General features: G+C 29.0%; 2 protein-coding genes and 1 long non-coding RNA gene across 3 annotated transcripts in view; all 3 read left to right on the forward strand.

The window, feature by feature from the left end:
- Window positions 1-1,081: 1,081 nt before the first annotated feature.
- LOC136079816 (uncharacterized) lies at window positions 1,082-3,780 on the forward strand. The gene is made up of 2 exons (XM_065796388.1): window positions 1,082-1,447; window positions 1,548-3,780. Exons 1-2 carry the CDS (start codon window positions 1,204-1,206, stop codon window positions 2,267-2,269), a joined length of 966 nt encoding a protein of 321 aa, XP_065652460.1. The 5' UTR covers window positions 1,082-1,203; the 3' UTR covers window positions 2,270-3,780.
- A 1,474-nt stretch (window positions 3,781-5,254) lies between these two features.
- LOC136079818 (uncharacterized) lies at window positions 5,255-6,414 on the forward strand. The gene is made up of 2 exons (XR_010638244.1): window positions 5,255-6,086; window positions 6,226-6,414. It is a non-coding gene; the product is annotated as an uncharacterized LOC136079818 (long non-coding RNA).
- Window positions 6,415-14,556: 8,142 nt separating this feature from the next.
- The window catches only part of LOC101239296 (ubiquinol-cytochrome-c reductase complex assembly factor 1), a 52,115-nt gene continuing 45,073 nt past the window's right edge, over window positions 14,557-21,598 (forward strand). The window contains exon 1 of the mRNA XM_065796390.1: window positions 14,557-14,714. Within this exon, the coding sequence (XP_065652462.1) occupies window positions 14,625-14,714 (90 nt within the window). The 5' untranslated portion in view covers window positions 14,557-14,624. The remainder of the gene's footprint in view (window positions 14,715-21,598) is intronic.

Raw genomic sequence — 21,598 nt, forward strand, 5'->3', positions numbered from 1 at the left:
AAGAAGAGTGGGTGAAAGATACCACAGCAGTTGCATTAATGCTACTGTGAAGCATGGAGGACGGTCTATCATGGTTTGGGGTTGCATGTCATGGTCCGGGATAGGTCAATTGTACCGCTGTGTAGGTGCAATGAACATTGGAGTCCTAAGAGATCACATGATCCCTTCAGCTGGAGCTTTATTTGACAGACAAGGTGAGTTTGTCTTTCAGCAGGACAACTTACCCTGTCACAAAGCTAAGCGGGTATGTGATTTCTTAACCTCCACACGTGTACGAGTCTTGGAGTGGCCTCCTCAGAGCCCTGCCCTCAATCCCATTGAACATTTGTGGGAGATCATCTTCCGAAAGCTGGAGGTATCCAAACCCACTGGTTTGGAAGATTTGTGGAGGTGTTTGAATGAAGCGTGGAAAAGGGTCATTCCATGCCAAGTGGTGCAAATTTTAATGAGGTCCCTCATGGACCATCTCAGATTTTATTGAAATTTTTTGATTTTGTACATATATATGTTAAAAGCATGTTTTGAAAATTTTAGATCAATATCTAATATGGTTCTTGAGAAAACGCTATTTAAGTAGTGGGCTATTTTGCATAAAATTTCACTCTACAAGAAAAAAGGGTTTTTTCATCATTTTTAACAGCCAATAACTTTTGAACAAGTTAGTTTTATACTTCAATTATTATAAGATAGCAAGTGTGCTGTGGATACTTTGAAAAAAGAAAAAAATGTTATTTCTGGCATCTTAACTTTTTCCATAATGGCGGGCTAAAGTTGATTTTTTTGTTTTTAGAATAAGTTTTTTTGTGATTTTAAAGACCTTAATCTTAAAAACTAGTTACAAAGTTAATACAAACCAAACTGCCTGCTGATCTACATGTGGTGGATAAACATTTTTAAAAAAATCAGTTGATTAAAGAGCTGCATTCAAAAGTTATAGGTCTCCAAAATGAGTCAGATCGAGATTTTTGTAAAATTGATCTGTGATGCAAAGCATCTGTTACCTAAGATGGCACTTTTTTTTTTTATAAAATTTTTTATACGCATCAATTAAAGACTGTTAATTAATAAAAACCAAAAAGATTAATGGGCGCTTGTTTATAACCCCCAAAAGGTAGTCTCTAAAAGTCAGGTAAATTTTCCATAAAAAGTACTAATAAAACCAAATAAATTGTTGTATTTTAGAACTAATTAATAATAAGTAATATGCCTGAGCTTTCTACTTGCTGTATTGGTAAAGCATTAAATGAACAGTGCTATCTATCTAATAAAAGTAAACGCTACCAAGAACTGTCTAAACTAAACCAAGAGCTTATTTCTTTGAGAAGCAAAATAAATCCCATAGATTTTATTTGTAGCCATCACGAGAAAGTTTACTTGTCGAGGTATGAGAATGAACATCGCAGGTATTGTTGTAATCCGTTGAACAAGCACGCAAAAAATGTGAAAAGTAAGTTTCAATATTTAATATCTTAATTTAATAAAAATACCTTAATAACACTAAATAAATAAAAAAAAAATATTTAATAATTATTTCCGTTATTTTTTAGATTCTCTTAGAGTTATCAGTCTTTCATATGCCAAAGATTTTGGTTTAATACCTGGTCAAAAAATTTGCACTAGTTGCAGAAAAGTTCTGAATTGCAAACATAATACAAAAGAAAATGAACTCCAAGAAAAAGAAATTTATGTTGACAACCATACATTAAAAGAAGATCTTAATTCAAGTATTGCAAGTTTTGGATGCTCACCTCTAAAACTTGTTTCAAAAAAAGATAGAGTTGCATATGGAAAGCGTAAAATTGATAGCGTAAGAGCTCATACACAAAAGGCTGTTGCCAATGTGCTAGGTTTAGAAATAGCTGCACTTTGTGGAATTGAATCACCCTCAAAAAAATGTTTGAAAAAAACAAACACAGATTTAGACAATATTATGACTCAAATTAAGTCAAAATTTGAAAAAACATTGTCAAATTCTGAAAAAATCACACTTCTTACACTTACTCCAGACAGTTGGTCAATAGAGAAAACTCAGAAGTTTTTTTTTACTTCAAAAAGATCTGTAGTACAAGCCAGAAAATTAAGTAAAAAAAGTGGAATACTATCAAAACCTTCTCCAAAATCGGGTAGAAAACTAAGCGAAGATGTAATTACAGAGGTTGTTCATTTCTACGAATGCGATGAATATTCAAGGGTTTGTCCAGGAAAAAAAGAGTTTGTTTCAGTTAAAGTAGATAGTAAAAAGCAACATATCAAAAGCGCCTTCTACTAGTCAATATGAAAGAGCTACATATTGAGTTTAAAAAGAAATATAATTATCTTAAAGTTGGATTTTCAAAATTTTGTGAGCTAAGGCCCAAGTGGTGCATTCCTGTGGGTGGTGCTTCTGGTCTGCATGCAGTTTGTGTTTGCCAGTACCATCAAAATGTAAAGCTCCTTGTACAGAAAATTCCTGGAATTTCTGATTACAAAATCTTATTAAAATTAATGGTTTGTAGCATTGAAAATAGAGATTGTATGCTGCATAGCATTACAGAAAAAGAAATTAGTGAAGTTAACTTTTATCAATGGCAAAAATCAAATTACCAATGTACTTTAGTACCAGCAACTCTACCTTTAGATGAATTTATTGAAATGGTTTATGAACAGTTAGATAGTTTACGAGTGCATCATTTTATATCAAAAAGTCAAGCCACCTACTACCAACATTTGAAAACTAATTTAAAAGAAAATCAAGCTTTGGTTCTTCTTGACTTTGCAGAAAACTATAGTTTTCTAAAACAGGATGCAGTGCAAGGTTTTCACTGGAATAACAGCCAAGCAACTGTGCACCCCATTGTTGCGTATTTTATAAAAGATGGAAAACTTGATAGTCAAAGTTATTGTGTTATATCAGATCATCTGAAACATGGAACAGATGCTGTTCATTGCTTTATCGGTAATGTTATTGATAAACTTAAACAATTACAAACATTTGAACACATTATCTATTTTAGTGATGGAGCTGCATCACAATATAAAAATTACAAAAATCTTATCAACTTATGCTACCATAAACACGATTTTGACATGACTGCAGAGTGGCACTTTTTTGCAACATCGCATGGTAAAAGCCCTTGTGATGGTGTTGGTGGAACAGCAAAACGTCTTGTTGCACAAGCCAGTCTACAATCACTAAACGATCCTATTGACACACGAAGCAAAATGTACAGCTGGTGTGTTCAACACGTCAAAGGAATATCTTTTTTTTTTGTTGACAAAGTTTCAATAGAAACACATACTACAAACTTCAATTTGGAAGAGAGATATCGTTCTTGTTCGACAATACCTGGGACACGAAACCACCACAGTTTTATCCCAATGTCACTTACCTCAATATAAATAAGAAGAGTCTCATTTGATATTATTTGCACTAATGTGGATTTTTCTACTTGCAGAATTTATATTAATAAAATTTCCAGTTACTCACCAGGAGAATATGTGGCCTGCGTTTACGATGCTCAATGGTATTTAGGAAATATTCTTAGTATTTCAGAAGAGCATCAAGATCTTAATATGAAATTCATGAAAAAGTCTTTATGTAACAAGTTTACGTGGCCATGCAGAGATGATCTTTGTTGGGTACCTCTAATGCATATTTTATGCAAAGTGCAATCTCTTAAAGTCCAGTCAAACAGTGGAAGATTTTATAGTATTGACTTAAAAGAAATCAATGAGATTATTTTATTATTTGAGAAATTTAACTTTTTGTTAATTTTATTATTTTTGTTTATTTTCTTAAAAACATTTTGTTTGTTTTTCATTAAAAAAATTATTGTATTATAAAGAGAAGAGGGGACAGAGGGGAGGGGACTTTATCTATTGGGATTTAAAAGTTCTTTATCTAAAGGGATTAAAAGGCTTTAAGCATTGATATTTTTTAATTGATATTTCATAATAAATAACATTATATAATTCAATGCATTTATTTATTATGTCAATTTCAAAATTTTATAGAAAATTTACCTGACTTTTATAGACTACCTTTTGGGGGTTATAAATAAGCGCCCATTAATTTTTTTGGTTTTTATTAATTAACAGTCTTTAATTGATGCGTATAAAAAATTTTATAAAAAAAAAAAAGTGCCATCTTAGGTAACAGATGCTTTGCATCACAGATCAATTTTAAAAAAATCTCGATCTGACTCATTTTGGAGACCTATAACTTTTGAATGCAGCTCTTTAATCAACTGATTTTTTTAAAAATGTTTATCCACCACATGTAGATCAGCAGGCAATTTGATTTGTATTAACTTTGTAACTAGTTTTTAAGATTAAGGTCTTTAAAATCACAAAAAAACTTATTCTAAAAACAAAAAAATCAACTTTAGCCCGCCATTATGGAAAAAGTTAAGATGCCAGAAATAACATTTTTTTCTTTTTTCAAAGTATCCACAGCACACTTGCTATCTTATAATAATTGAAGTATAAAACTAACTTGTTCAAAAGTTATTGGCTGTTAAAAATGATGAAAAAACCCTTTTTTCTTGTAGAGTGAAATTTTATGCAAAATAGCCCACTACTTAAATAGCGTTTTCTCAAGAACCATATTAGATATTGATCTAAAATTTTCAAAACATGCTTTTAACATATATATGTACAAAATCAAAAAATTTCAATAAAATCTGAGATGGTCCATGAGGGACCTCATTAAAATTTGCACCACTTGGCATGGAATGACCCAAAAGCATCACCCCAGAAACCTTACATTGGTCGAGTCCATGCCACGGCGTATCATGCATGTCCTCAAAGCCAAAGGCGGTCATACAAAATATTAAACATATCATTATTTTTATTTTTAAGACATTTATATTTCATGTTGCTAATATTTGGGACAGTTATTAGTGTTTTTTAAATAAAATTTATATGTGTAAATAGTAAAAAAGTGTTATTTTTTAGTTGGGTGCATGACTTTTTGCTGCCACTGTATATATGTATATGTATGTATATATATATGTATTTTTATATGTATATATATATATATATATATATATATATATATATATATATATATATATATATATTTTAGTAGAAAATCACTTAACAAAAATTTATATATATATATATATATATATATATATATATGTATTTGCATTAATTACACCTTTTATTCTCAATCAGAAAAAAAAAGAAGAAGTACAAAAACAAACTATGATTGAAGCTCTTGGACCAGATAAGTTAGTTTCCTATGAACGTTGGAAGTAAGCCCTTTAGCATTTTATTTATTTTTATTTGCAATAAATTATGGAGTGTGTGCTCATATTTTAATTATTTTCAACAATAGTTGTTGATCATTTTGAAACTTTATAAATAAATGTTTTGCATTCTATAAATTTCCTTTTTCATTTTCTTTATATAATTTAGAGTGCCAGCATATAATGTTCAAGAGGATATCAAAGATTTTTCGAAACCAGGAGCTCATGATCGCAGTTGTTAAACAACGCCATAGTAATTCGGCAGTCAAGCATTTAGAAACTATTGCCTAGTATGAGAATTCCATCAAATTTTTGAGAATGATTCCGTTGTATTTGATTTGGTATATACTTTGTCTTTACATATTAAAAAATGAAAATAATTATTTTGATACAGTTTCGTTGCTTTAATTTTGAAATTTATTTATTTAGATTTAATAACTGGGTATTATAGGTGCCGGAGATTTTAAACAGCTGACAAGGCTGGTTCATTGGTTATGAATAAGTTTTTTATTATTTTTTGTATGAGCAATCATTTTTTATATTTTTCTGCAGTAAATATATTCTTTTATTTTAGTAGCCATATCACCCAATAGTGGTGAGTTGTTTATTTTTCATCCAATAGTGGTGAGTTGTTTATTTTTCGATTTCAATTCATCCAATAGTGGTGAGTTGTTTATTTTTCAATTTCAATTCATCCAATAGTGGTGAGTTGTTTATTTTTCAATTTCATTCATTATGTTTTGACAATTATTTACAAATACCCTATTGACGCAGTTCAACTCAAAAAGTTCTGGTTTAAAAATTAGTTTTTCATCAACTAAACTAAATGATGTGATAGAGGATAATAAAAAATAGGTTTAATATATAATTATTTTTTAATAAAAAAAAATCTATGTCAAATTAAAATTATTTTCAAAATAATTGTTCAACAAAATTATTTGCAAAGTTTAAATTTTATTGTTTGGCAAGTGTCTGTATATTTTTTTCTTTTTAGAAGTTGTAAAAAGAAGAATTAAAAGGGTTTCAAATGCTGATATAGGACGGTTTTGTAAAAATGCTCCATCGCGGAAAAAGACAAACTTAATGAATTATTATTTTTATTGTTAACTTTTTATATATTATTAAATGTTGTATAAAATGTTATTTAGAAAGATACTTTATAACAATCCAGCTAACTGTATTATATGTACCTTTTAATTTGCTTGCTTTTTTTTTTTAAACATTTTTCCTTTTCATTATTTTTTTGTAATTAGACCTGCTCTTGCAGCCAACCTCCAACCATTATCACATCGTCGTGACGTTGCTTCTCTTTCTTTTTTTTACCAATACTATAACGGGCACTGCTCTAAAAAGCTAGCGTATCTTGTGCCATCTGCTAAAATTTATTCTCCTGTTACTCGTCATTTAATTAAGTCTCATCCTTTTTCTGTGACTGTTCCTAAGTGCTCCAAAAACTCTTATTCCTCTAGTTTTTTTCCTCGAACATCAGTTTTTTAGAATTCGCTTCTTTCATCTTGTTTTCCTGATTCATATAATTTGCAATCTTTTAAGTCGTCGGTCTCGAAATCTTTTAAGTCGTCTTACTCTACAAACTTAGTCTTTTCTCTTCCAGTAACTTCCAACTCTTATAGTAGTTGCTTGTTAGAAGCGAAGATGTAAAAATAAAATTAATAGGCGTATTGAATTGAACTTGCTAAAACCTTTATAGTGGCTTTTTATATTACATGCAGATAAACTACCAATGTAACGGTTCATTGAAAATGACGATGATGGTGGTAAAACATGTCTAATATTGATTTCAGGACAAATATCAAGAATGTTGGATTTTATACCAAAAAAAAAAAACCTGTAGTTTAATTTGATATTATTCCTAGAAATTTCATGGAAGTTGTAGGTTCTGTTATGAAAGATCTGAGTATTGATCAACTGTATTTGCTAAGAATTTTTTTTTTAGTGCAAAGAGATATTAATTGTGTTAACGACTTTCTAAACTTTCTGCAAACTGCTCCACCTTTAGTCTTCAACCATACTTGGTGAATATATGTTAGTATAAGGTCTTGTATATTAATATAAAAATTTACATAAAAAAAGCGGATAGTCCAATTTATCGTAAGCTTTTAATGTTATTATAATGTTACATCAAATAAAACAATAATTTTTGTGTGAGTTGTCTAATTTGAAAAAATAGTTGCTGTGGATATTAAAGAGCTGTGGCAAAAATGAAGTTTACTAGTTTAGGCTTGCCAATTCCGATATAGAAAACTTATAAAAGGTTAAACAACTTTTTTATGCACCTAGGATGCTATATCTAACTTAAATATTGGATCTAAAGCTGTAACTAACTTGTATGAAAAAATAAATATGGTGCCGTGATTTAAAACTAGCCTTGGATGTATAAATCCTGGAACCGTATTTATTTTTTAAACCATTTTTATTTTAATACTATACATAATTCAGACTTTTATTATTGAAAGGAATGAAAAAAATAAATTATACATAGCATTTAGAAAAAAGTAAATAAAAAGAAAGTTAGGTTTAATAGTTTTTATGATTTAAATTTTTTTTGTTTGGGATTCGGTGTTTTCCTTTTTTAGTTGAACAATATTTTCTTGACAAGAATAATTTATTTCTGTTTTTTGTAATATAGTATGTAACTGTTTACTTATATAAATGTATACCGTAAAACTTTGGTTTTTGGGGATTTTTGAAAAATAACTCTTTTTTGTAACATTTTTTTCTGATTTTTTTGTTGTTGTTGATAATAGCATCATATATTTCCTTTATAGGATTGCGTTAAATTTTTTTTTCTTTTTTGGTCGTACTAGTTTTTTTTTAAGTACAAAATGTTATCAATCTCACCCCTTCGTTAGGGTGACTTCGATAATCTACTAAATTCTCATGGCTTATGAATTTAACCCTCTTAACAAGTGGCTTCAAAAACAGTTTCTTTTTTTGAAGTTTTACTAAGTTAGGACACAATATACAAGCAAATTTATAACTTATTACTGGTAAAATTATCAATTTAGAAAACAAGTTTGGTTATCAAATATATCGACAAAATGGACAAAAAAACAATTTAATGTTAATGTGCTAAATATAGCAATATAATATATTATTATACATATGTATATAATATAAAAACTAATGTTACTAGATGGCAATGTTCTATCTGCTGATAGCATACCTAATACACTTAATACATTTTATCAACAATGATTCACATTTGCAAACTGTAGCTGATGTCTTCTATTTGTCTTCAGTGGTTGCAACATTATTTGAGAAAGGTACAGCAAAAAAAATGTCTTCTGCAATTGGATATTTATACAGATTTTTGTATCCCTCGACTTTCTTTAGAAACCTCTTATTAAGTATTTTGGGTCTCGAAAAAACCTCAACACTCTATCTACTGTAATTCAAGGTCACACTTCTCTTGGTTTTTCCTTGGTAGTCTACGACATGCCAACTCCCTGTTGTTAGAAAATTATTTACTTTATTTTCTTCTTGATCAGACTCGTTTAAATCAACCTCTGTCTTGGCATTACTTTTCACTGGTAGAACCACTACAACTGACTTTAATGTCTACTGATTCAGACAATAATGATTCAATATTCTATAAAGTTGGTTTTGATTTTTTGATATCTATTTGTTGGTGCTTTGATTTTTTCTGTTTTGATATTTGTCCATCATCAATGCCATCTACTGGGATTTATTTGCCTGGGGTTATTTTTTCGCCTCTTTTTATCTTGGTTTTCCTAGCTATTACACCTTCATTGAGTATTTCTTTAACGGTTTCACCGCCATGATCATTAAAACATTAAAAGATCACAATAGGATTGAAATATCAGTTACGGAAAATTATTTGAAAAAGTGAAAAACAAAATTGGTTGGATTTTTGTGCAAATATGATTGGAAATAAGCAAAAAAATCGCCGTGCAAGACTTTATATCTCCTATATCTGTTTTTAAAATATATTTTGCAATGCGTAATTTTAGGACAATCACTAAAATTGTCCTTAATTTGGTCTATTTACTTTAATTTACTATAGTAACGGCAAAAAATTATTCGATTTAAAGTTCTTCCCTTTTGGTTAACAATTAATTTACTATACTTTAGAACTGTACTAAATTACTTCAATATTTTTGCATAATAAAAGTTTTTTAACATATAAGACAGTTGCGTGACATTTCGTCATGTGTTTTTGTAAACTTAGGCTATAATAATATTTTACCCTCTCATCAAGATTTATTTAAAAAGCAAAGAGACCTAGTTATTTTAAATAAGTAGGCTTTATCTGTTTGATATTTTTAATAAAAATTTTCTGTAAAAAAAACTCTTAACAAAATCATTCAATTAAGCTGTTTTTACTGTAGAGTTTGGCAAATAAATTATTAAATCTGTTGCTAGTGCCAAAAATCGATACTTAATGAAAATGGAAACTTAGAGTACAAAAGGTTATAAAAGTATAAATGGTTTTTATTCGCATATAAAAAAAATAAAGGAATATAAAAAACAAAGCGAAAATGCCCGATATATCCATTACAATAATTTCAAAAATAAAAAATATAGAAATTTACTTGAGAAACAAAAAACATATTTTTCTTGAGATAAAATAAAAATATAAACTTTAATAAAAACTACAAAAAAAATATTATATTTAACATAAAAATATCAAAAATAAAAACAATTTAAATTAAAACACTGTTTTAATTTAAATTAATTTAACACATTATTATACACTGCGATCATTTTCTATAGACGCATGGGAATTATGTCTTACAAATGTACTTAACTTTATTTTTATAGTGTATTTCAATAAATTATAAATAAAGTATCAAATGATAATATCAAATTTGAAAAGAGGTCAATCATAAATGAATTAAGTTCAAAAGATAGCTGACTATTTTCTATAGACGCAGTTCACATTTTTTAACAAAACTATCCAAAAAAATGTTTTTATCACATTTTTAGTACTGGATTGGACCTCCTTTGCGCTCAATTACTTGATAAATTCGTTTTGGCATACTTTCCACTAAGTTTTCCAGCACTTTTGGCTCCATATCCTCCCAGCATTCTAATACCGCTACTTTTAGCTCTGCCACAGAGTTGTATTGCTTCTGGTCAACATAGATACGTCTTACAATGATTCTCCAGATGTTTTCAACAGGATTCAAATCTGGACTGCGAGCAGGCCACCACATTTGCTCAATTTTTTTAGCTTCAAACCAAGCTTTAGTCTCGTTACTAGTGTGAATGCTGGCGTTGTCTTGTTGAAAAACAAACTTTTTGCGTCGATATTTGTTTTTAAATAGAATCAAACATGATTTTAGCACATCAATGTATTCAGAACTTTTCATTTTGGAAGATGTAAATCCTAAATTTAACTTTCCTGCTGCACAAAACCCAAGCCAAACCATCAAAGATCCACCACCGAAATTCCTTGTCGAAAAATATTTGGCTTATTTCCTCAAATCACGCCAGTAGCCACTAAAACCATCAGGCCCATCAAAATTAAACTTTTTCTCGTCCGAAAAAATCACCTCGTATTAAAAACAAAAATATTCAGCTATTTAGACATCTTACGTATTCATGAGAATTTAATCTAAAATTTCTTACTTGTTCCCAATCGTGTGCCATGTTTTCGCGGGCGAATTCCATCCGTTTCTGTTTGTTTAAATTTGGTGTTTTATTCATTTTTGATCGTACAATGTGTGGGATGTCTTTAAGAACTTTCCTAATCGTCTCCTTGCAAACATTTAAACCCAAATCTGACTTAATTGTTTTCAAACTTTTTGATGAATCGGATGCGAGTCGAACAATTCTGCATTTTTCACGGTCTAAAACCCTAGATTTCTTTGGTTTCCTCTTGATTGTTGCATAATCGTTGGATTTTTCAAGAAATTACGGATAACGTGATCTGACCTCTTCAATTTTCCAGCAATTTCTCGATTTGGAACTTTTTCTCGATGATAAGCCAATATTTGACCTTTTTAAATATCGGTAAGGACCTTTCCTTTCAGCATTTGGTTAAGTTAAACTTAATTTCGACTCAAAAAATAAAAAATACTACAGAATATAAGAAATTTGCAACAAAACTTTAGTGCGTCTATAAAAAATTGCTCGTCAAAACTCGTAAAAACTTTAGTGCGTCTATAGAAAATTGCCACGTGAATATTAAAACTTTAATTACTTTAATACAATCAAGACAATTAATAATCAGATGCATAACGGATCATTGTTTTCTTACATACACTTATTTAAAAGTACCGTTAGAACACTTTTATTACCACTGTAACACTGTAAATCCGCTAAATTCTACATGCGTCTATAGAAAATGGTCGCAGTGTATAGCTTTTAGTAAATGGTATGTAGATCATTAAATTTCGTTTTAGCTTTTCAAATACAAATCAACATTCAGAATATTTCTTAAATACTGCTATGTAGGAATAATCGAAAATCAGTCATGAGAGAATTAATTCGACCTAAAAATGGAAGAAAAATGTTAATTAAAAACACATCAATTTTTTATGTACTGTTTATTTTTTTTGAAAACATAATAATGTGACTAAACAAATAACAAATAAGAAACTTACTTTGTGAGGCTGTTTTTCTTTTGTGAAATTTCAAGATTTACTTTTGCAAGTCTGGATTAACAACTCTTTTTAAAAAAACAAGGCTTTTTAAAAAAGCAACTCTTTTTAAAAAGGCAAAAATAAAAACCAGCATTAACTCATTTATACAAACATCATTACCAGGTTGCTCCATTCTGAATGACACTCCTGAATTAGGATTATATATGTTTAACTGACAGTATGTGGGTAGAAAACCTTCTTCAGGCCTTAAATTTCCAACAAGATGCTAAATTTGCCCATAGATTAATTGCCCATAAATTTCCCATTTTTCGAAGGAGGAGCTAATTTGGCTATAAAGGAAGCAAAAGGTAGAGAAGAACTATAACTCCTCAGGGGTTTTAAAAAATTTAGATTGACAGGATGATCTACATGGTTTCCTGTCATTAAATCAGTCGAAAATGGTGGATATGGAGAAAGAGGAGCTAATACAACTTTTCCTGAATGGCAGCATAAAAATGAGCTTTATTCAAAAACTTCTTCGCACCACAATACTGACAAATATGGTTTAATTCTCTGAGGTAGTTACTCTTTATAGCAATATTATTTCTTGCTATGTGATGCATTTATACTGAGTTCTCACCTAGCCTGATATCTTTCATTTCTACAGCAATTTATCTCAGCTCACCTTTGCTTATCTCTTTCATTTCGACAACAATTTATCTTAACTAGCCTGGTTTCTTACATTTCGACGAAGTCTAATGATATCACTTATTAAATTACCTAACATAACTAAGCACCAAAGAGTGTGTAAAAATGATGCCTAATATAATAAAAGTTGAACTTTTTTATTAAGATTAAACTTTTAGTTTTCTTTCCTAACTTATCTAAAGTGTAAGCAAATAAAACAGAGTATAGTATAATTATCTTCTTTATTCTACCTCTATTCTAAATCATATTTAAATTTCATGTTTTAAAACAATGTGTAAAGATAACTTATTTCTATCAAGTACTTATACTAAAGTTATAAATAAATTGATTATATATAAATTAAAAAAATTACAAGCATATACTGCTAGCATTGAACGGTGAAATGTAATCCTCCGTCAAAAAACACTTTCATAACTTTGAAATGCATTTATTGAATGTTAAATAAGTTACGGTAACTTTGCGGTAACAGTAATAAAGGGCTTATTAATACCGTGGTAGCGATAACAGATGTTAAACATGATTATCAATCTCTATCACTGCAATCTATTTTCCGAGCCCCACACCCACCCACCCACAACCAACACTAATATAAAAGTAACATTGGTTATATCATAAATATTTAATAGATAAGTTTTACGATCTTATCATAGAGCACCTGGGAATAACTGGGCATTTAACCGGGAAATTCACGCTTCCTCCAATAGCAATGTTGCAAATCGACCAGAGTCGGTTTTAAATCACGGCCCTCCAGTTCTAAAGCCAGAACTCTAACCACAAGAGCACAGCTGCTATAATTGAGGAGCCCACCTGCAAAACGCACTAAGTAACTAAACTAAAAATATTTTAGTTTAGTTACTTAGTGCAAATAGATTTCAGTTAATTTCTTTTCCACATATTATGTGGAAAATTATATACCGCATTTTATACTGAAATCTATTATCAATTTAAATACTAGACCATATGAAAGTGTTTTTGTCCTAAAAATAGACAAGATAAATATCAATTAATGGACAGTTTCATGCACAACTATGAAGAATCCAGTTTTTCGTCATTTCTCAAAATTATTATTATTTTTTAAAAATAATTTTACTCCCAACAGGGTAATATTGTGAAGAATCTGCTAAACGGAAGCTCGTACAAGTATGGTCAGGTGATTCAAACCTGACTTCTTGACAAATTAGTGAATTGATGCGTAAGTATACGCCCAAGCCAAGCAAATGACTATTAGAGTCTTTGCAAATCAAGCGATAGTAGCAATCAATGGTGAAATCTGAAGAAGGAACAGCCAAATTTGAATTAGTTTCACTAAGAGCAACAAACTCTGGTGAATTTTGCTAGAGGTAAAGTTCATTTAATGGAAAGTCACTTCGTCGGCCATATATATTTGTAAAAGATATTGAAACACTTAGGTTAGTTAGAAACACAATTTATTCGGACTTTTTACTCGGAGTAATAATTTGACTGCAATTTTGCCTATTTTTTGCAAAAAGAGGCAAATATCTATCTTTCAATATCTTTTCTAAATATTTGTGGCCCACGAAGTTTTTCGAGCGTCCGGATGAAACCCAACATGTTGGATTTTAATAAATAATATTTTTTATTTTTTCTTCAAAAGTTTTTGCTTTACTTATGAGTTATAAACAATCATGTTTCATGATCAATTATCATATTTAAAATATGTTTAAAGCAAGTTTAACTTGGTAGTAAATGAGAAAAGGAATAATGCTCGCAAGGAAGTAAGTTTTTTTTTTTGAAGTGCGGGTTTTTCAAATAACAAAATACGCAAAATGCGGGAGTTGACAAGCTTTTATTACCTTATATATTTGTCATATTTACTTGTTGTTGTGAAATTTATAAAATATCTATTTAAACTGTTATTTATATTAATCGCGTGGAATACAAATGTTATTGATATATTTTATAAAACATTTAAAAATAATTTTGTAGTGGAGACAGCTTTTTATACTTCCCATAAATTATTTTAGATCTCATCATTTAGAGTCTAAATGAAAAAGAACGATCTATGCTGAACTGTCTAAATTAGACAATTCATCATAGATCGTTCATGCGGTCTTGGTTAATCATTGTACAGTTATTTTTATTTTAGTTATATAGAATGACATCAAGATGTACCTATCATGCTATGCGAGTTGCCAGATCCTGTAATTTGTTCCAAGTATCATTGAGAAGATTTTCATTTTCTCCGGTAAATTCTTATAATATAATTTGGATTTTGATATCAATTACACAGGTCAACAAAAAAAAAAAATTTCTGGTGCCGAGCAAACAATTTGTTTTTTGTATAGCATTTCTCATTTTGATTTCAAATATGCAACTCTTTTTTTACCATCACGTCAAGTTGTAAAGATATTTAGGTTCAAATCTTTAGTATTTAGGGTTAAGTCCCTAATATTGTCGAAAAAAAAGTTATTCAAAAGTATATCAACCTGTGTCTCAAAAGAAGCGTATTTTCATAGAGATTTCAAAAATGTTATTCATTTGCAATAAAAATAAGTATTTTTTTGTATTATTGCTGAATTCTGTTGAAATTTTTTTAAGAGTCTTTATTATTTTTTCACATAATTTTTTTGTCAATAAATTTTAAGGAAAAATATTTATATTTTCTAAAATCTGTATGAAAGCCAGATAAACTTTATCTGGCCTTTGTCAGATAAAATTTATTTGACCATATTTATCACAAATAGAAATATTTTGGGTAAATTTAAACATTCTCTGTAAAAGAATGTGATTTAAATAAATGGTCAGCTACAAAAAACTTTTTTTTTATGTAAACAAGCAGTGATACCTCTTGAGACCAGCAACCATAATTTAATTAATTGATTAGAAAAAAATAATAAACTTCAGCAAGCCCACTTCTTGAAAGTATTCAACTTTCTAAAAAATTTGAACTGAAAAATAAATAAGGAAAAAAATTAATAATGGAGTTCTGAAAAAGTATTATTATATGTCTAATTCAAGTGTTGGTTTTTTATGTTTTAGATAAAAACTTTTAAGTGATGTAACTTGATGTCCATAAGTGAATTATTTGATATTTTTAATGTAATGCAGATAATCAAAATTTATTTTGCAAAAAAGTTGTTACATTAAGACAAAATTTGACATTAAGGCAAAATGGTACATTTAGACAAATTTAAGGCAAAATTTATCACATATTTTAATTTTTTTAAATTTTTAAATAATCAAGTTTTTTATTTTTTTGAATTTCAATTCAAAACATTAAATGACTTATAGAAAAAAACTTAAGGTTATGCTAATTATTTTTAATTTTTCAGGATACTCATGCTTTATTTTTAAAAAAAAAAAATTAGAAAAATAAAAATTATATGCTATTCATACATAATAGTAGAATATGTATTTTTGTGTAAAAACATGTTTATTCAGGCAATTATTGAAATCAGTCATTTGTCTGTTTTGGTTAATTTTGTTTAATAGACCTAATAGACCTATTGAATGTATACTAAAGATAATTTAGTCTGTTGTATTAGATTATCTCTATATTTGTTTAGCATATCAATAATTGTAACAGTTGCTTTATCAAGTGGCACTGATGGGTATAAATTAATAACATCAAATGACACTTTCACTTTATTATTAATAAACCATTATTTTGTTGTTGATACAGATGAAGAAATGAAGAAGAAAAAAATCTATCGGTAATGGTTGTCATGTCAAAAGAATATCTACAACATATTGAATGTAATGCTATTTAAAAGGCTTTAAATGTCAATATTGCACCAAAACTTATGTTATTTTGATGATAGCTATGCTCAAATTACTAAGATTAATTACACAAATTCTTTTTTAAAACTTTTAAATTTGCATGATAAATCTATCCAATATACATGCAAATACAAAAATGCTCAACACCAATTAAGTGTTTTAGATATTTGTATTTCAACCAATCACTCTCTTCACAAATATGAGTTTTCCATACTCCATTAAGATGCATTTACAAACGTTCTTATAAAACTAAAATCACCTATTTCACCGAGTATTGCAGTTGATACTTTCAATGGTTTTTTAGCCAGAGCATACAAAATTTGTTCAGAACATAACATTCAAGCTAAAATCAATTCTCTTATTAAGATTTTTACTGAAAATGGACATTCCAATAAACAATATTCAGATATTGCTAAAAATTATAAATACTCCACAAATCCATTTTATTTTCAAAAAATTGATACCAAAAATTTAGTTATTTTACCATGGGTCCCAAAATTAGACCTTGTTCTTAGAAGAGAATTTTATAAAGTTGGTGTTAAACAGTCTTCTGTTTTGGTATTCCCTTGATCAATATACTTTGCCGTAATAAGTCTTAACTGCCTTAGAATAATCATCCAGGAGTGTACCAACTTGATTGCACATGTGGTGCATGTTATATTGGTGAAACAAGAAAAAATATTTCCACACAAATTCAAGAACGCAAGAATAATTCTACAAAAGCCAACTGGAATACATCACACATATATATATATATATATATATACATATATATATATATATATATATATATATATATATATATATATATATATATATATATATATATATATATATATATATATATATATATATATATATATATATATATGTATGTACGTATATATATATGTATATACATGTATATATATATATGTATATATATATGTATATATATATATGTATATATATATATATGTATATATATATATATGTGTATATATATATATATATACAGTGGTTTTCATAAATTTAGACGCACTCATATTTGAGAATAGAAACTCTTAGTTTTTTAACAATAAAACATAAATATAATAACAAAAATGTAATTGTAACATGTAAAAATGTAACATAAATATAATAACAAAAATATAATAACATAAATACAATAACAAAAAATGATTTCGGTTTAGTTTTTTTTTCTATTTATTAGATAAATACATGCAGAATACAAAATTTTTAAAAAATTTACAAAAAAAATACAAATACTAAGTAATAATTAGGTACAACTACATGATATTAAATAAATAAGACAAAAAATATTATTCATAAATTTAGATGCGCGATACATTAGGAGGTGTAATTTATGAACCAATCAATATTTTGTGTATCCGCCTTTTGCTTTAATACAACTAAGAACTCTTCTAGGCATAGACTCAACAAGATTTTTGCAAATTGCTTCTGGGACCCTATACCAGGTCTCCTGAAGGATGTCCTTCAGCTGGCAAAGTGTGGAAATTTGAACCTTTGTCAATTCACGGTCAATCCAAGCCCAAATGTTTTCAATCGGGTTCAAATCAGGTGAGTATGGAGACCACGGTATCGTCTTGATATTATTATCATTGAACCACTCCTTTGTATAGTATGCAGTATGTGCAGTAGCGCCATCTTGTTAAAGTTTCCATGGTTTATCATTGAGCATAAGCAGGTCAGTTGATGGAATTAGGTTGTTTTCCAGTACTTCTACGTATATTCTGGAGTTGATTCTTCTGGTGTATGTTTGGCACATACCAACACCTTTGTAATTGAAGCATGACCAGATTCCTATCGAGTCTCCTCCACTTTGTACAGTCGGTCTAATGTACCTGGCGTAATACTTTTCGTGAGCCATTCTTTTGACTGTTATGTTAGATTTGCGATTGATAAGCTCAAAGTTACTCTCATCACATAATGTTTTTCCTTTGTTCTATTGTCCAATATCTTCTTTCATGACACCATTTTAGTCTCCTTTGTTTATCATATGGACGCAGGAGCGGTTTCTTCAAAGCAGAGTAGACTCCAATCTTGTATTTGATAAGTATTTGGCGGCTGTGCTTTGAGAAATAGATGTATTTTGTGTTGTATTGAATTCTGTGCTCAATTCTTTGTAACTAATTCTTGGATTAGCTCTGACAGCTCTAAAAAGGACAATATTGTCCTTTCTGGTGGTTAACAAGGGTCTACCTGGCCTCGTTTTCTCGCTGGCACCACCAGTGTGAAGAAAGTTTTGCTTCGTTGTCCGAACGCATTTCTCAGAAACTCCAATTAACCTGGCGATTTCTCCATTACTTTTGGTTCCTTCTTTGATGTGAGCAATAATTTGCCATCTTTCACTTTGAGTGATATGTTTTTTGCCCATTTTTCTCATCTTTTTAGTGCAAAGCTAACTTAACTTTTGTTTATTTATTAAATAATGATTAACTAATTCCAGCTAAGTCATATATATATATATGACTTAGCTTATTAAATACACATAAAATATGTGTCAGACAAAATGGCTAATAGATTTCTTTTTCTACTGGACAAGTGTTGGACAATGTCTGATGTCCGGTGCCTATTTTGAACCCTGCGCTAGATATTTAATTTTTAAGCATTCAAAGTTTGGACTTTTTATTGAAGTGTTGCAAGTTTTGATATTTTATTACATAGACTTTTATGTAATTCAAAGTTAAAGTCCTAGTTAAGTGAAGCTTTTCTAGGACTTTTAATTGTAATTAAAAAAAGTTTCTAGAACTGTTTCTTCAACCTAACCAGAGTATGATTAAGAGATAATATGATGAGTTCAATGGAATTAAAAAAAAAAAATGTCATGCTGAATTTAACTTTCAAATAGAAGAAATAAATTATCGGCTCTCTTGCACTGAGATTTTTAGTTTTAATTTCAAAAAGTAATTTTAATTTCAAATTTTTTAAAAATTCAAAAATGAAGGAATTTTTGAATTTTTAAAAAATTCTTTTTGAAGGAATGTAAAGTGAAAAAAATGTTGAATGTAAACTTTAGTTTCAAAGGTATGTAAAATAGTTTAGCAATGAGCAAATTTTTTTCTCAATATCTGCTAACTTATTCAGTACGTAAAAGTCTCTCCATCAAAGATTATCATTGATTATAGTATGCAAAAGCAATTTAAGATAATAAATTTTTTTTTTTTTTGACCATTTTTAGTGGTTGCTCAAGTACCTTAAGTGTCTTATTTTAGACTTTTTTTACTCTTTTTTAAGCCCATTTTTGGCACACTTGAGCAAGTTCTAAAACTCAAAATAGTTCAATTTTTTTTCTTTCCAGAGTTTCTACTAAGTTAGAAGAAAATATTTATCTGTTTTTTTTTTTTTTCTTTTTTTTTTTCAAAAGATGAAGTTTATAGAGCAAGATAACAATTGACAGAAGACTTATAAGATTGCAAATTATATGAATCATGAAAACAAGATGAAGGAATCGAATCCCAAAGAACTGATTTTTGAGCAAAAAAACTAGACAAATAAGAATTTTTAGAGCACTTAGGAGCAGTCACAGTAAAAGGATGAAACTAAATAGAAAGACAAGTAACACAAAAATGAATTTTAGCAGATGGCACAAGAGACGCTAGCTCTTTAGAGCAGTGCCCGTTATAGTATTTGTAGAAAAGAGAAAGAGAAGTAACATCACGGCGATGTGTTAATGGTTGGAGGTTGGCTACAAGAGCAGGTCCAACTATGTTTACAATGTGTTTTTACACCTTGTCTAAAAGAGAAAGGGCATCATGGGAAGATCCGCCCCAGATTTGGCAACAGTATTCCATACAAGGACAGGTTTGAGTTTTATAGAGATAAAAAATAGAACCCGGAGTAAGAAAGTGTCGAGCACGATAAAGAGATGCAGCTTAGTAGATGCTAGTTATGCAATGGACTTGATATATGGTTTTCAAGAAAGATCAAAAGTAAGCGTTAATCCTAGATGATGAAGGGTAGATGACTCATCGCGTACATAATCATTCATAACTACAGAAAGATCTAAATTATTGTGGTAACGATTGGCTAAAAAAAATTGGGTTTTATCTGAATTAAAGTTTACCGGTTACTGTGAGCCCCATGCTGTAGCGGAAGTGAGATCCTTTTCAAGCTCAAATGCCCCCTCCAAGCAATCAGAGAGTGTTAGTTTCTTATCAAGACAAGAATAAATGGTAGTATCATCAGCAAACAATGCCACCTTAGATGTGAGAATATCTGGAAGATCGTTAATGTAATCTGAAATGTTTTATGTAAATATATCTACAAAATCACAAGTTTAAGCAATTTTTTCCAATTTTTACGCAATGCAATAACTTTTTAGATATGTTAAGTCATTTGGAAAAAACACTAGATATATTGCATTAACATCTAGCATTTTCATTTAACAAATTTCATAATTGTTTTATTTTTTGAAAATATTATGTTATATTTTTTTATTATTGTTTTGTTTCTCTTAGAGATCTTGTTTTTTCCGCCATACTTCCTTTTGTAATTGTATGAGAAGAAAAGTGAGTACTGTCTATTCTCTTTCTTTCTGGCAATATCAATGTTATCCTTCATGAGTTTAACAGATCTTTAAGAGCAATCATTACTTACTGCAAGATCAATAACAGCGTCCTGAAATTTTTGTTAGAAGTTATTGCAAATCCAATATTCTGGAGGGGTTTTCATCCATTGACAGTCACTTTTACTCTAACCTATCATAAGGAACAAGAGCCACACATTTTTCGTAACCAATTAAACTAAGCTTGGCAACTTTGGTCCGCTGAAGTCTAAAGAATTGAGGACCCCTATTGAGGACTCTTATTCAGGTTAAGAAGTATTCATCCATGCTATAAAATTCATAGCTATATTGTTTTTTTGCAACTTCACCTCTTCTTTCACATTTTTCATCAGCTTGGGCTAGTATAATAAGGTAAGGGTCCAGAAGCCATGTGTGTCGTAGGATAGATCAAATAACTGATTCCACTCCAATCAGATTGTACTCCTTAAATCTATTCATTTGCCTTGCCAAAGAGCTCTCATCCTTTCTTTAAAAAAAGTTATATTTTAGATGCATTTAATAATTATCAAAGTTTTTCATTCATACTAGAACCCTCATATATATATATATATATATATATATATATATATATATATATATATATATATATATATATATATATATATATATATATATATATATATATATATATATATATATATATATATATATATATATATATATATATATATATATATGTATATGTATATATATGTGTATGTATATATATGTATGTTTATAAATATATAAATTTCATACTTGTTAAGTTGGTACCTACCTGACATGGAGCCACAGCGGATAGT

This window comes from Hydra vulgaris, chromosome 04 (assembly GCF_038396675.1).
Source record: "Hydra vulgaris chromosome 04, alternate assembly HydraT2T_AEP".
NCBI classification, from domain to species: Eukaryota; Metazoa; Cnidaria; class Hydrozoa; order Anthoathecata; family Hydridae; genus Hydra; species Hydra vulgaris.

Excerpts from the sequence above, each read along its gene's own strand:
- LOC136079816 (XM_065796388.1), top strand. The coding sequence starts at position 1,204 with ATGCCTGAGCTTTCTACTTGCTGTATTGGTAAAGCATTAAATGAACAG. Across the intron at positions 1,448-1,547 it reads GCACGCAAAAAATGTGAAAA|ATTCTCTTAGAGTTATCAGT; the intron begins GTAAGTTTCAAT and ends GTTATTTTTTAG.